Source organism: Lotus japonicus, chromosome 3 (genome assembly GCF_012489685.1).
Source record: "Lotus japonicus ecotype B-129 chromosome 3, LjGifu_v1.2".
Taxonomy (NCBI): domain Eukaryota; kingdom Viridiplantae; phylum Streptophyta; class Magnoliopsida; order Fabales; family Fabaceae; genus Lotus; species Lotus japonicus.
In genome coordinates this window covers 84,590,543-84,602,773 of record NC_080043.1, presented here as the reverse complement: position 1 = coordinate 84,602,773, position 12,231 = coordinate 84,590,543, and the positions used below count along the sequence as shown (strand labels likewise).

The window sequence follows — 12,231 nt, the reverse complement described above, 5'->3', positions numbered from 1 at the left end:
CTATGCTGGAATTTACTTACTGCAAAAATGTGCTTACAACATGAAGATTACTATTTTCATTTTTTTATGTTTTTGTTGGGGGTGATGGATGGGGAATGAGTTAAAGGCTGAATTCACCTGCACCTGCTACAACCATACCTGATATTTCCAAGCTAGTGAAATGTAATTGAAGTTGCAAGACAAGCGCGCATGTGTTCTCACCTAAATTTCCTTTTGTAGTTTTTTTCTTCCCCTTCTTTTCCTAATGGAATAAATGCCTGATTACACAGATCTGCATTTACAACTTAACACATGACTCAATCACAGTTCAACATGTGACTGAAAAAGTTAACAATCTTTTCAAGAATTCGGTGCTGTTTGGAGGTTAGGTGGACAATGTGGTTTGGCAATTGCATAACAAAGTGACCATTACCAATTAACCATGGAGATGCTCACACATACACTTATAATATTTTTGTGAATAACATTACTTGCATTGCAGCCACGTTTTCGCCCCAATTATTCTGATCGAGGAATATCCATATTCTGTGTCATTCTCTGAAATGCATCCATCTTCTCTACACGTAATACTGGTCCAACTACAATGGTTTGAGTCTTTGAGATATATTTTTATAATCACTCTACCTACCGCTCTTGAGCAAATGGCTTCAATTACTGATTAAGTTTGTTATACTTCTTTTGTATTGACCCAATTCATATTTTATTTATGATTATATAAAAACATTATAGTAGCCAATGCCGTGCTTAACACGACCAAGTAGAAGTTATGATTTCAGTATTTAGTTTATAATTATAGATAATATGAAATTATTCTATGTGTATTTATTCATTAACTTAAATTTTTAAAATAGTTGGTTCTCAATATGTATGAGAGTCTCTATGACAAAGTTGTATAGAGGCTGATTCTTAGTGTCCTTATTATTTCTAATACAAAATTGCTTGATCAGCACAAGCAATGTGGACTTGCGCATTTTCCACAGTTCTTAAGTCTTAACTAATGAACTCTTGCATGAGGAGTAGTGTTAGAACATAGAAAGTGTTTATGAATTGTTTATTGCCATCTCCACATTTCTACGTTTTTTTTCATTAGAATTGGAAATCATGATTTTTTAAGGTGGAAATGTGAAAGCAACTTTAGGATTGAGCATCCATGTTTCAAGAGCGTTTTTACAAACACTTAGTGTGTGTTTGTCTACATTTCATCCTCAACATATTAGTTAAGATGATCCTTCCTCCACCTTGCGTTCACGTTTTTTGCATTCCTCACTGAGGTTTACGTTTTTGGTACATGGAAATCTGCCCCAATGGGTTGTAACGAGAAAACAAGCGTACCTTTAGTGGATTCGGATCCTCTTAGTCTTAGGTATAGATTTTCTCTTTTTTCAAGTTAAAATTTTATGTTTATCTCTCCTTATATATTAAATAGGTGAGATCCTAGATAGACACAATGTTTCAATTAACATATCAATTCACAGATGATATTCCACCCTTAGTTCTCTAGATTGAAATGTTAGAATGACATATGACAGAGTTTTGCGGTTTTCTTAGGCGAAAAAAACAGTGAATCAAAGTTGTTGGATTAAACTCAAAGTTGGTTTTTCTTAACTTGTGTTAAACGTTTCAAACACACCCTTAAGCTATTGGGATAGATTATTCATGACAATTTTTTTATCAACTTTTTTCATGTGTGACTAACATCAAAATGAAATTCTCAAAATTATTGGTTGAAAGTGAAGGGTCTTCTTGCCTTGTTCTTAGTGTGTTTGAATTTCTGTTTAACTCAATATGGATTAAAGTTGAACTAGACGTGACAAAACTCTTCTTCTCCAATCCACATTAAACTGAACATGTCATATACGTTTCTCCGTTAATACCTTAACGTATGTGAAATCATGTTTACTTTTGCAATAACGCCAAACTAAACATACACCATCATGGAAGATAAAAAGACAAAGGAAGTACGAGAAGTGTAGATGGTTACTGTATGAAAATAGTGCTGTTTCATGCAAGTTCTTACTTCAATCAATGCTCATAATTGACATGCCTACTTGGTCGGTGCTCTTGCAGGGACAGAGTATGATAAAGCCTCTGTCTGTGCATGGAAGGCAGCAAGTCCATAATTCAATGGGCAGACCCACTTGAAACATGCAATTGGGTCATGTTGAACAGGTAACTTTTTTTGGATGCATTTCATAAATGTACTTTTATATGATTGATTTGAAGGTGGTGGAAATAAAAACGGATAATTGATACAAAATTTCTTCAACAAAGTTAATCAAGAATACCTAGTCCAAGAAAAAAAAATGCATCATAAAATGGCACTTATGGACATATCGGCTAAGTGAAATATGATATAGATTTATTGAAATGTATGGCAATGCAAATTAATAAAACAGAGTTAAAATGCTTTAATTTGGGCACTTTTGTGCATTCTATTTGATTCCACTGCAAGCTAAGATTTATAAACCTATCTTAGTTTGTTATATAATTACCCACTAGAGCATTAAGTGTCATATGGATGCATTTAATTTAGCAAGATTAGAATTGCAAAATTTCTGCTTCAGCATAAACACAGTGTTATCAGCTATTTTCCTAACACAAATTATATATAGCTTCTTCCAATCCTTCACTTCCTGGTACAAAATGAAGTTTCTGATATAGATTTTTATTTGTTTTCATTGGGGTGATGACTGATGAGTGGGGGAGAAAGTAAAGACTGATGAAATCTCTCTGGTCTCTCATTTCGGTTTTTTTATCTGTTCTTTGTAATAAAATAAATGCCTCCTTACACAATTTTGCATTTTAGAACTGCATACGTGACTTAATTCAAATTCAACATGTGACTGCAAAAGTTAACATTTGTTTATTAAGGTGTCCAAGTATGGAGAAACTCGTTCATTATGTATATGCTTGTACACATTATTATATGCCTTAACTTTGACTCTGCATTAAAGCTTAAAAAATAGTAGAAATGTGCAGGGACATTCTAATAACTTCGTTAATCCATATTGAATTGCATGTTTCAACTTTCAATTAGACCTACTTCACAGGAGGACCAAAACAAATGTAAAATCATAGTTAAAACTTAAATAGCCCTTGTTCTACATTTCACTATGAACACAATTTCTGAGTACGCTGATGGTTCTTCTGAAAAGCTAGTCTGCATCATTGTGGAAGTAAATCAACCCTCCAAGATAATTAACATGTACATATTATTATGTGCTTTAACAAGTTAGAATTCCAAGGTTAAATACTATGACTTGGCATCCAAAGTATGACACAACTTCAATATCAATTTTACATTATTACATTTTTCCAACTTTTGGATTGTTTCCTTTAGTGAGGGAGTCACTTCAAGATTGAAGTACAAACACACTCATTGATTAAGAAATCAATGATTGATATTGTCATCACAGTCTATATTGCTGATGAATTGGCCACATTTGACATATGTGGATAAAAGAAACCAGGGAATTGAATAATAGGATTACGTAGAGAATTGAAGAAATTAGAGAATTATGATCATTCTGACAGTTTGAGGGTTGAGAATCCAATTGAAGAAAACAAATGGAATTAAATTGATTGGGTTCCATCTGTGTAAGGGAAAACGGAAATATAAATATCAGAATTTCGGAATATAAACAAGAGCCCGATTGGATATATACTTGTCGGAGCTTATCTACTAGAAAAAACACTAGATAAGCTCCAACAGTTGCTCCTTGGTTTGCATCCAAACGGGTTGGCTCTAACCTAAGAAGATGAAAAAATTGAAGCTCAGTTGTGTGAAAATAATTTTCCATTACACGACAATAAAACATAAAACAAAAGGGCCCTTGCAAGAACTGAGTTTCTCTTTTGTCAAAAGAACTGAGTTTCTAAGACAAATAGACAATAACAAATGACCCAACAACCTCATTTGGGTTTTGTCAACATGTAACAAAGCCGAAGACCCCCTTGATAAGTTGCCAATAAGATAAATGGTACAATCCAAGTTGCCAATAATGTTGGCTCATAGACAGTGATGATATAGTTTAGGAATTGGGACGTGTATAGGAATGACCAGGGTTCAGCGCTGAATCCTACACATAAGAATAAGGACGAGCACTGACAGAGATATGAGGGACAATGCATGTGATAGTTACTACCACCAGGCTTAAGGGAAACTACTACCATTAGCAAACAACAAATACTTCAGTTGCTACACCAGAATATATTCTTGGGTTAAATATGTTTATGGTCCATGTGTATTGAGGACAGTTTGAGTTTGGCCCCTATTTTTTTCAAAGTAAAGCAACCATCCCTCCGATTACACTTTTCGTAACAAACCACCCTTAACTCCGCCAGTCCTTGCCAAATGCCATCACCTGAGGGGCAACTTTCTTTTTGGTCCACCGGTGCTCCATGGGCATTTTAGACTTTACATTCAGGGGCTTTTAGACTTTTCCCCTTTTCTCCTTCTCCCTCTCACTCTCTCTCCTCTCACTTCAATCATCTCCAACAGCACCCTCTCATGGATTCTTTGTTTTCTCTAACCCCAAAACTCTTATCATTGAATTGCAACCCTCTTCACCCTCTTCTTCAAAATTAACCCACTATCACTATGTCGATTTCATAACAACTCTATGCAGGAACCAATACTCATAACGTTATCTCAAAACTCTTACTAAATGAAACCACAATCCAAATAACACTTGAGAGCAGCAAGAACCCAGCAAAAAAAATGAACAGGACAAACTTTGCAACATTACTCTATAAAGATCAACTAAGCTTCATGGGCATCAATTTCAAGTTTCAACCTCGCAAAACAGAAACTCAAGATTCAAGACCTGAGAATCATAAATCCCCAACTTATCAGAGAGCTTGCTGCAAGCCTGAGAATCACAAATCCAGAAATCAATCGTTACATTTCTGCACAGAAAGGAAAAAGGAAAAAATGGTGAATGGATTTGGGAACGAACAGTGCGACGGTCGGGGACGCAACCGACGGCGACGAGGAGCTCGCCGATGGCATCGAAGGCGCCTTCGCTGTCGAGTCCGAAATCGAGGTCGTCATCAGCGAGGACGTTGACGATGTAATCGACGATTGGCTCAGAGAACTATGTTTTCTCCAAAAACAAAATCTAACAACAAATTCAGCGCTGACAGATCTAACCCAGATCTTGCTTCAACCCAGAACTTGCTTCACCTTGGCTCTCTCTGATCTCATCTCTGTCTTTCTCCTGAATCTCTCTTTCTCTCACAATGTCTATATTGCAGATGTGGTTTGAAAACCCTGGTTCTCTTCTTAGACACATGGCTTTGGTACAGAGGTTGGGAAGTGAGGTTATGGTGGGGTATATGACAAGGTTGATGGAGGCGAAGAACCTCGTACTGCTGCGGTTAGGGTCACGGTGGCTGGAAGGTGGTGTTGGGTTCTTGCCTTGGTGGTTTATGCGTTCTTGCCTTCTGGTTTCTGGGTTCTTCCTGTGGTGGTCAGGGTCAGTGAAGATTGGTTGGGAAAGATGGGTTTCTCATTTACATTTTTGCCCTTTTATCATCCATTAAATCCTGGCCATTTAATTGAAAAATATTTCAAGATGCTAAGATCTGATGGTTATAAATAATGGAGTACCGGTGGACCAAAAAAAAGGTTACTCACCCTAGTGGCATTTGGCAAGGACTGGCGGAGTTAAGGGTGGTTTGTTACGAAAAGTGTAATCGGAGGGATGGTTGCTTTACTTTGAAAAAAATAGGGGTCAAACTCAAACTGTCCTCAATACACAGGGACCATAAACATATTTAACCCTATATTCTTTATATTGAGTGCTCAAATCTTTGATTTTTATCTGCATTTGTTTTCATTTAATATGAAGAAGAAGCATGCAAGAGCCATCACTCATAATCAGGGTAGAGAGATAAGGCCTTATTCATAAAGAACATTATTGATTTATACAGATAATGCTACTCCTCAGTAAGGGTTTTCACAAGAAATGGTCTAAAGCCAATTACTCAGCCACTTGCTATTTGACAAAAGCAGCAAAATGAACATGACCGCATATAGTCAATTACATTATTGTCAATGGGGACAACTTTAATGCATTTTGATGGTTTGGATTATCATAGTGCAGCCCAAAAGCTGGAAATTTTTAATTCATTCTTTGTCTTAAAGGTAAATAACATGGAAATAAAACCTATATTAGTCTATTCAGATAAAAGCATAAGAAAAACCAGTACTTGTTCAAACAATAAATTGAAAAAAGAAAGTACTAGAAATATATGTCTACATTACACTACTCATGAGCCACATCATATAGCAATGGGCAGCATAACCAAACAGATCATTTAAAAAAGCATCAAAATTGAATAGATTCATAATTGTTGATAAAGCTATAGATCTATCATAAGTCCAACAAAGAAAAGGAACTAAAACAGTAGATAAAAAATCCCAAGATAGGACCATTGGCACAATTGATGACATCGCTTCCTCGGATAACAAATTGAAGAAGATTGCATTTTACCTCTTTCTCTTCCTATCTCCTGCAACAGCACCCTTGTTGAATGTCTTGAAATCATTAGTGGTGTCAGCTGAATTCTGCTTCTTCCCTCCCTTCTTGCCCCCAAAACCATATCTAGATTCCCTAGCCTCCCTTTTTTGTGGTTTCTTTCCTTGCTTTGCCTTACCACCTGCCTTACCTCCTGACCGATCACCTGGAGACACTCCTGGCCTTTTTTTGTTTGCCCTCGTGAACACTTTTCCATCCTCAAAGTTAAAAGTACTATCTGCATCATTGCCATTGTCAGCAAACCCACTCTGTTGCCTCTGCTTCCTCCATATCTTAACAGATTCGATATTCTCCTTCTTCTGCTTGGCCCTTTCTTTTAATTTCTGGGCCTGAACCTCTTTGGCCAATCTCTTGGCCTCCCTGGCCTTTCTTCTCTCATCAGCCTCCTCCATCTTCCGCTTCTCTGCTAATATCCGACCTTTCACCTTTACCATATGGCTATCTGTCTTCACCATCTCAGCATAGTAATCTGCAGGTCTCAGAAAAGGGAGACCCATTGACTGAAGTTTCTCAAAGGCCTGCCTAGTTCCCTCCAATGCCTGTGTGTAAAATGCAAGCTCTCGTTTCAAGTCATCATTGACATCTACTTCCTCCTCTTGATCAATATCAATGGAGAGTTTGTGTATCCATTCCACATTTTCAGGCCAACTTATGTCTCCTAGTTTATCCAAAAGACCATCTCGGTTATACACTGCAGTTTTAGATGGTTCAGCTAATTTCACATCTTCTTCAGAATCAGATTCAGATTGTGACATTTCCTCATTCCTATCTTCAGTTTCACCATCAACCATCGTATCATCACTTACCAAAGGCGCCATTTAACCTATACAAATATTAAAAAAAATTCATTTTAGACCAAAATAGTCCAGTACAACATCATTCACAACTAAACTTGATAATTCATATTCTGGAAATAAATGTTAAAGGAGCCCGCATATATCATACTGGATGAGACAACACAAGAATCAAAATTAATTTTCATGACCGTGATTCTACAACCAAAACAGATCACTTTCACACATAGCAGGTAAATTGACACACAAAAAAATCAACATAAGCATAATAACTATTACTAATGCACAATAACAGACAAAAAATCAGAACAAGTGCAACACATAATTCTTTTCTTTCAATACAGAGAGTCCAATCCTTTCAATAGATACAGGAAACAAAAGGGGAGAAAAACAATTATCTGATTATTGAAGCCTCATACCCAAAAACAAAATGAACATTCATACTCCTAGATCTGTCTAAAATCATCCAAAATTAAAAAATCAAAAAGCACAGAAAAAAGGGGGTTTTGTAATTTTTGGCATAAACCCTAAAATTTGAATCACCTAGAGTCACTGAGCAAAGCGAAATCCAAGGAAACGAGAGCAGATAATAACGAAGGAATTATGTTGGATTAAAGCATGATGAAGAAGCAAGAATTAGAGCAGAAGAGAGTGAAGAAATCAATCACCTTGTTGGAAGAGAATGAATCTCGAGTTTTAGGGTTTAGAGGGAGTGGCTGCACAATCACGGTTTTGGGTTTTAGCCTTATGGACTATTTTTCTTCTCATATTTTAATACCCAAAAAACCCTCATCACTTTTTTTTTTTTACTTTTATAGTTTTATTATTATTATTATTTTGAAACCACAAAATCAGTCTTTAATCTTAATAGGAGATCGATACGTTGTTAATTAATAAATTGGAGAATATAATATATATATACATTAAAAAAATTTATATATACAAGTGTTTTTTTAAGAATATATATACAAGTTTAAATTGACTTTAACCAAGCATGATGAACTAAGAGGATATGATTATTTATAAACAAATATTTAAAATTTACAGCTCACTTAATTTTAAATATTATTGGTGCCTATAAGATTTGGATGATTTAACACAACAATCTCCTATGTATACACTTGAAATATAAAACTGAGTGAATTGAGGTAGTGGTCAGAAATGTGCCCCTTAAACAAGTACTAGGGGTTCGATTCTCTACTTTTGTGAATAACAAAATTTCATTGGTCAATCTCTTTTTTTTTCTTAAAGGACATAATGATGAATCGCTACGCCAACTCACTTACTTATTTTGGTCATCCGCCTACCACTCAATGCATCAACTATGAGATGAATGATTAATCTCGTGACTACCGGTTGTGAGGTGCTTTTACCAAGACAAAAAAATGAAAATATTAAAAGGAAATATGAATGATTTTTATTATCACATCATTTGAGAAAATCACATCTCAAACATCTTTGAAATGTAATCAATTGACATGGTTAAAGATTAAGCCATGTTTGGAATAACTTATTTTTTAGCATAAGTGCTTATGTAAGTTTTTGAGAGAGCTTATATAAATAACTTATGACTTACTTATAAGTTGTATTGAGCTTGTTTTCATGAACTCTTTAGATTAGCTTATGAATAAGAGTTTATGCTTATTTATAACTTATTTTCAGCTTATTACAATAAGTTTTTCAAATATCTTATGATTAAACGTTTATTGTCATAAGCACTTAATTAAGTTATTTACCCAAACGCACGTTAAAAGTCATTTGATCATCGTGAATATCAATAAAGAGAAGTGTTAGCAACACTAACTTTAATACTCTCATTAATTGATGATCCACTAAATTATTTTTCTCGCTCTCAGTGTGGGGTGCGTATTGACTTTAAAGTTTAAAGCCACTTTTGTAGGTGGTTGTTAGGGTGCAAGTGCACCCTAGGTCTTGCATGGTGCAAGACCAAAAAATATCTGCTATAACAGGTATATTTGACCGGTTGTAATAAAAAAAGAATTAAATGATTTAGTTAGTACCATTTTTACCCTTATGGGTTGACCCAATTGAATATACTTTACTGACTCAATTCACCATTTCCACCGAACACACAGAAGCCAAAATCTCCATTGAAATGAGTTGAACCAGATATATTCCTCACCATTACTCCTCATGTCTAAAATTTCGTTCCTTTTTGTATCATAAAATTTCTTTTCTTTTGCCATTCGAAATCAGATATGTTCAGTGGCTGATATTGTTCTAAGATTGTAAGATAATAACGTGGGTAGTCTCTTGGATCTAGTTTGAACACATTGTGGGTAGTTGCAGACTGCTCTGGTTCATGTGGCTCAGCTGCGAACCCAGAAAATCCCATCTATAAAATGAGTACTTACTTTCAATAGAAGGAAAACTGAGAGCTAAGCAGATACCATAGTCAGAGCACTAAGGGCCCGTGTCATCACCCCCTGAGGTTGTTGCAATTCCGCTGGTAGTACCAAGAGCTGCCTATCACTTGTAGAGTTCGCAATAGATACCAGTTGAGAATGACTAGCAGAGGATGAGAGATCTGGTGCGGAAGATCCCCCTTTTCTTGGACCTCCCTCTAGGTCGACCACAGGGTCTGATTGTGTGTATTACAGTGGGAGATTGAAGTGTGTCTCCTGAAGCACTGGTAGTAAAATCATGAATCAAGGGTAACATAGCCTACAATAATCGAAATCATTTCCAGACTAGAATTCAGTCCAACTACATAACCATGATTCAACATAATATATCATTTTGGTTAAAAGAAAGAGAAGAAGAGAGTTGGAAGAGACTCACTCACTCGGTTAGTAGTGGCGGTGGAAGAAATAGTTCCGTGAAAGTGACCAAATCCACCATCGCAGGGCTCCGACCAAATCAACCACCGCACGACGGCCTCAATCCATCAAAATCAGGGATTGCACGACATGTCTCAAGCCATCTCAAGCAGAAACATCAAACCCATGAAACCTGACCCATAATACCCGACCCAAGAACCAAAACATGAAGGGGCTTTCTTGTCATATACACATTTAATTAAAAAAATAATTTTTTTATCCTTTAACAGTCAAATACGGTAACCAGTTCCACACCTAGCCAGATGGCATAATCTAATTGGGTCTCGCCTATCTTGCACCGGTGCAAGACCCACATCCTATTACACCTTATCCTCCACCACTTTTGTAAACGAAAATGCTTTTTGGTACGATAGTACCATCGACAAACACAAACAAATTAAGTCAATTGGTTGATATATCCTCAAATTTACGCTGAACACAAAATTGGATTTTTTCAAACAATCAATAAAATTACAATAGGTCAGCATTTGGCGGTTTCGTTATAAAAATATTTTGTGGTCTATTGCATTGCTCTTTTGTAAAAAGATATGTTCTTTTACTGAACTAGGGTCCCAAGCTCATGGATAAAGTCTAAGCTTAGGGCTTGTGATTAGTGTTAGAGTGAGTTCATTTTCCTTGGTATTGTGCCTCTTATGATAAGCCCATTTTGTCTCTTGGCCTCCTGGTGTACCTCTAACCAACCATAATGGTGATTATAATTCTTATTGAATATGGGGTGGTTATGGGCAGCTATTCGCTACCCCTTGGAGGTCGAGGGTTTCCATTAATGTGTTGTTACGTTTACCATTATGTTGTCTACTTTGCTCTCTTTTGGTAAACGATTCAATAGTTTGAATAATTCTTACCAGTTCGGTTATGTGTTGTACCTTAGCCCGTGAATCTATAAGCTTATTAAGCCTAACTTGAGTTTTGGGGGAATCATAGCCCCAAGCCCATAAGCGTGGGCGTTTATTGGGCTTAAATTAAGTTTTAGGAAAATCGAGATATTTTAGTATGTGAAAATAGTAAATTGTGCATGTGCAAGAAGTTAGTTACAATACTCTCCCCTTCTATAGAATCAATCAATTTGCCACTTCAATTTTTAAATTGACTTTGGACTAACCTTGGAATGTGGACATGAAATCTGTGAAATTATAAAATCATTTTTCATTTGATTGATTAGTTCAATTACTTAGATTAATGGACAACTGACTAAATGATGAGGTCTTGACTTATAGTCATTTGAGTAGTGACATTAGAACAATCGTTTGAACACAAGAGGTAGTCAAACTTGTTGATTGAAGGTGCTTGTCTCACGCATTGCTCTTCCACCTATAGAGAGGTGAGAAGAAAAGTGAATCAAAAGATATTTCTACAAAAATTGGATAAGAACAAAAAAAATAATAGTATGATGTCGAATGATAGCTCAAATGGTAAAGAGTTAGGTCACATGAGGGTTGGGTAGGGGAGGTTCAGGATCAAACCTTAGAGGAAGCAATTTATCTTTCCAATGTACCAAAAAACAGTATGACACCATGATATTACATAATATTTTCCAATTAGTAACTTAAAATGATAATTACAAAGAGTTCAAGCCATAGTTATAGAAGATAAACACTGTTTTTGTAAGTGAAACATGATTTGCCTAATTGTAATTAAGTCCCACACCGAAAAGCTTCTAAGAGTTCATAGCATGAGAATATATATAAAAACTAATGTTGTGATATTGATCAAAGGCATGGAGCCATGTAGTGTGCACAGAGCGAACTATTCTTTCGCCTTTTACTAAAGAATACCGTGTGCACTCTACTTCAAGTGGCATACGTTAATTTTTGAATGGTCTTCCCTTTCAAGGGCGACCTACAAATCAAGTTTAAAGAATTGGTTCATGTTGGTTTCTGGCATTTTTGGTTTGTTTGATCCAGTTTTCATGTTTGCAGTTTTATGTGGTGCGGTTTATGTGTGAACATGTAAACACGGGCTTTTTTACATAAATGGTGTAATTTGAATTGGTCATTTGCTCTACTAGATAATTGTCAAAATAAATTCAGAGAC

General features: G+C 35.8%; 1 protein-coding gene and 1 non-coding gene across 3 annotated transcripts; one reads left to right on the top strand and one right to left on the bottom strand.

Moving 5' to 3' along the window:
- Positions 1 to 6,213: 6,213 nt before the first annotated feature.
- Positions 6,214 to 8,109, bottom strand: LOC130746683 (probable rRNA-processing protein EBP2 homolog). Of its 2 annotated transcripts, none has more exons than XM_057599380.1 (2): positions 8,005 to 8,109; positions 6,214 to 7,365 (listed from the first exon to the last, which is right to left on the bottom strand). In XM_057599380.1, the coding sequence occupies exon 2, from the start codon at positions 7,358 to 7,360 to the stop codon at positions 6,494 to 6,496; it is 867 nt and encodes a 288-aa protein (XP_057455363.1). In that variant the 5' UTR covers positions 7,361 to 7,365; positions 8,005 to 8,109; the 3' UTR covers positions 6,214 to 6,493. The 2 variants fall into 2 exon arrangements, with proteins under 2 accessions (XP_057455363.1, XP_057455364.1); XM_057599381.1 differs by having other exon boundaries at positions 7,880 to 8,009.
- Positions 8,110 to 11,918: 3,809 nt separating this feature from the next.
- LOC130709709 (U5 spliceosomal RNA) lies at positions 11,919 to 12,034 on the top strand. The gene has a single exon (XR_009010183.1). It is a non-coding gene; the product is annotated as a U5 spliceosomal RNA (small nuclear RNA).
- Positions 12,035 to 12,231: the final 197 nt, after the last annotated feature.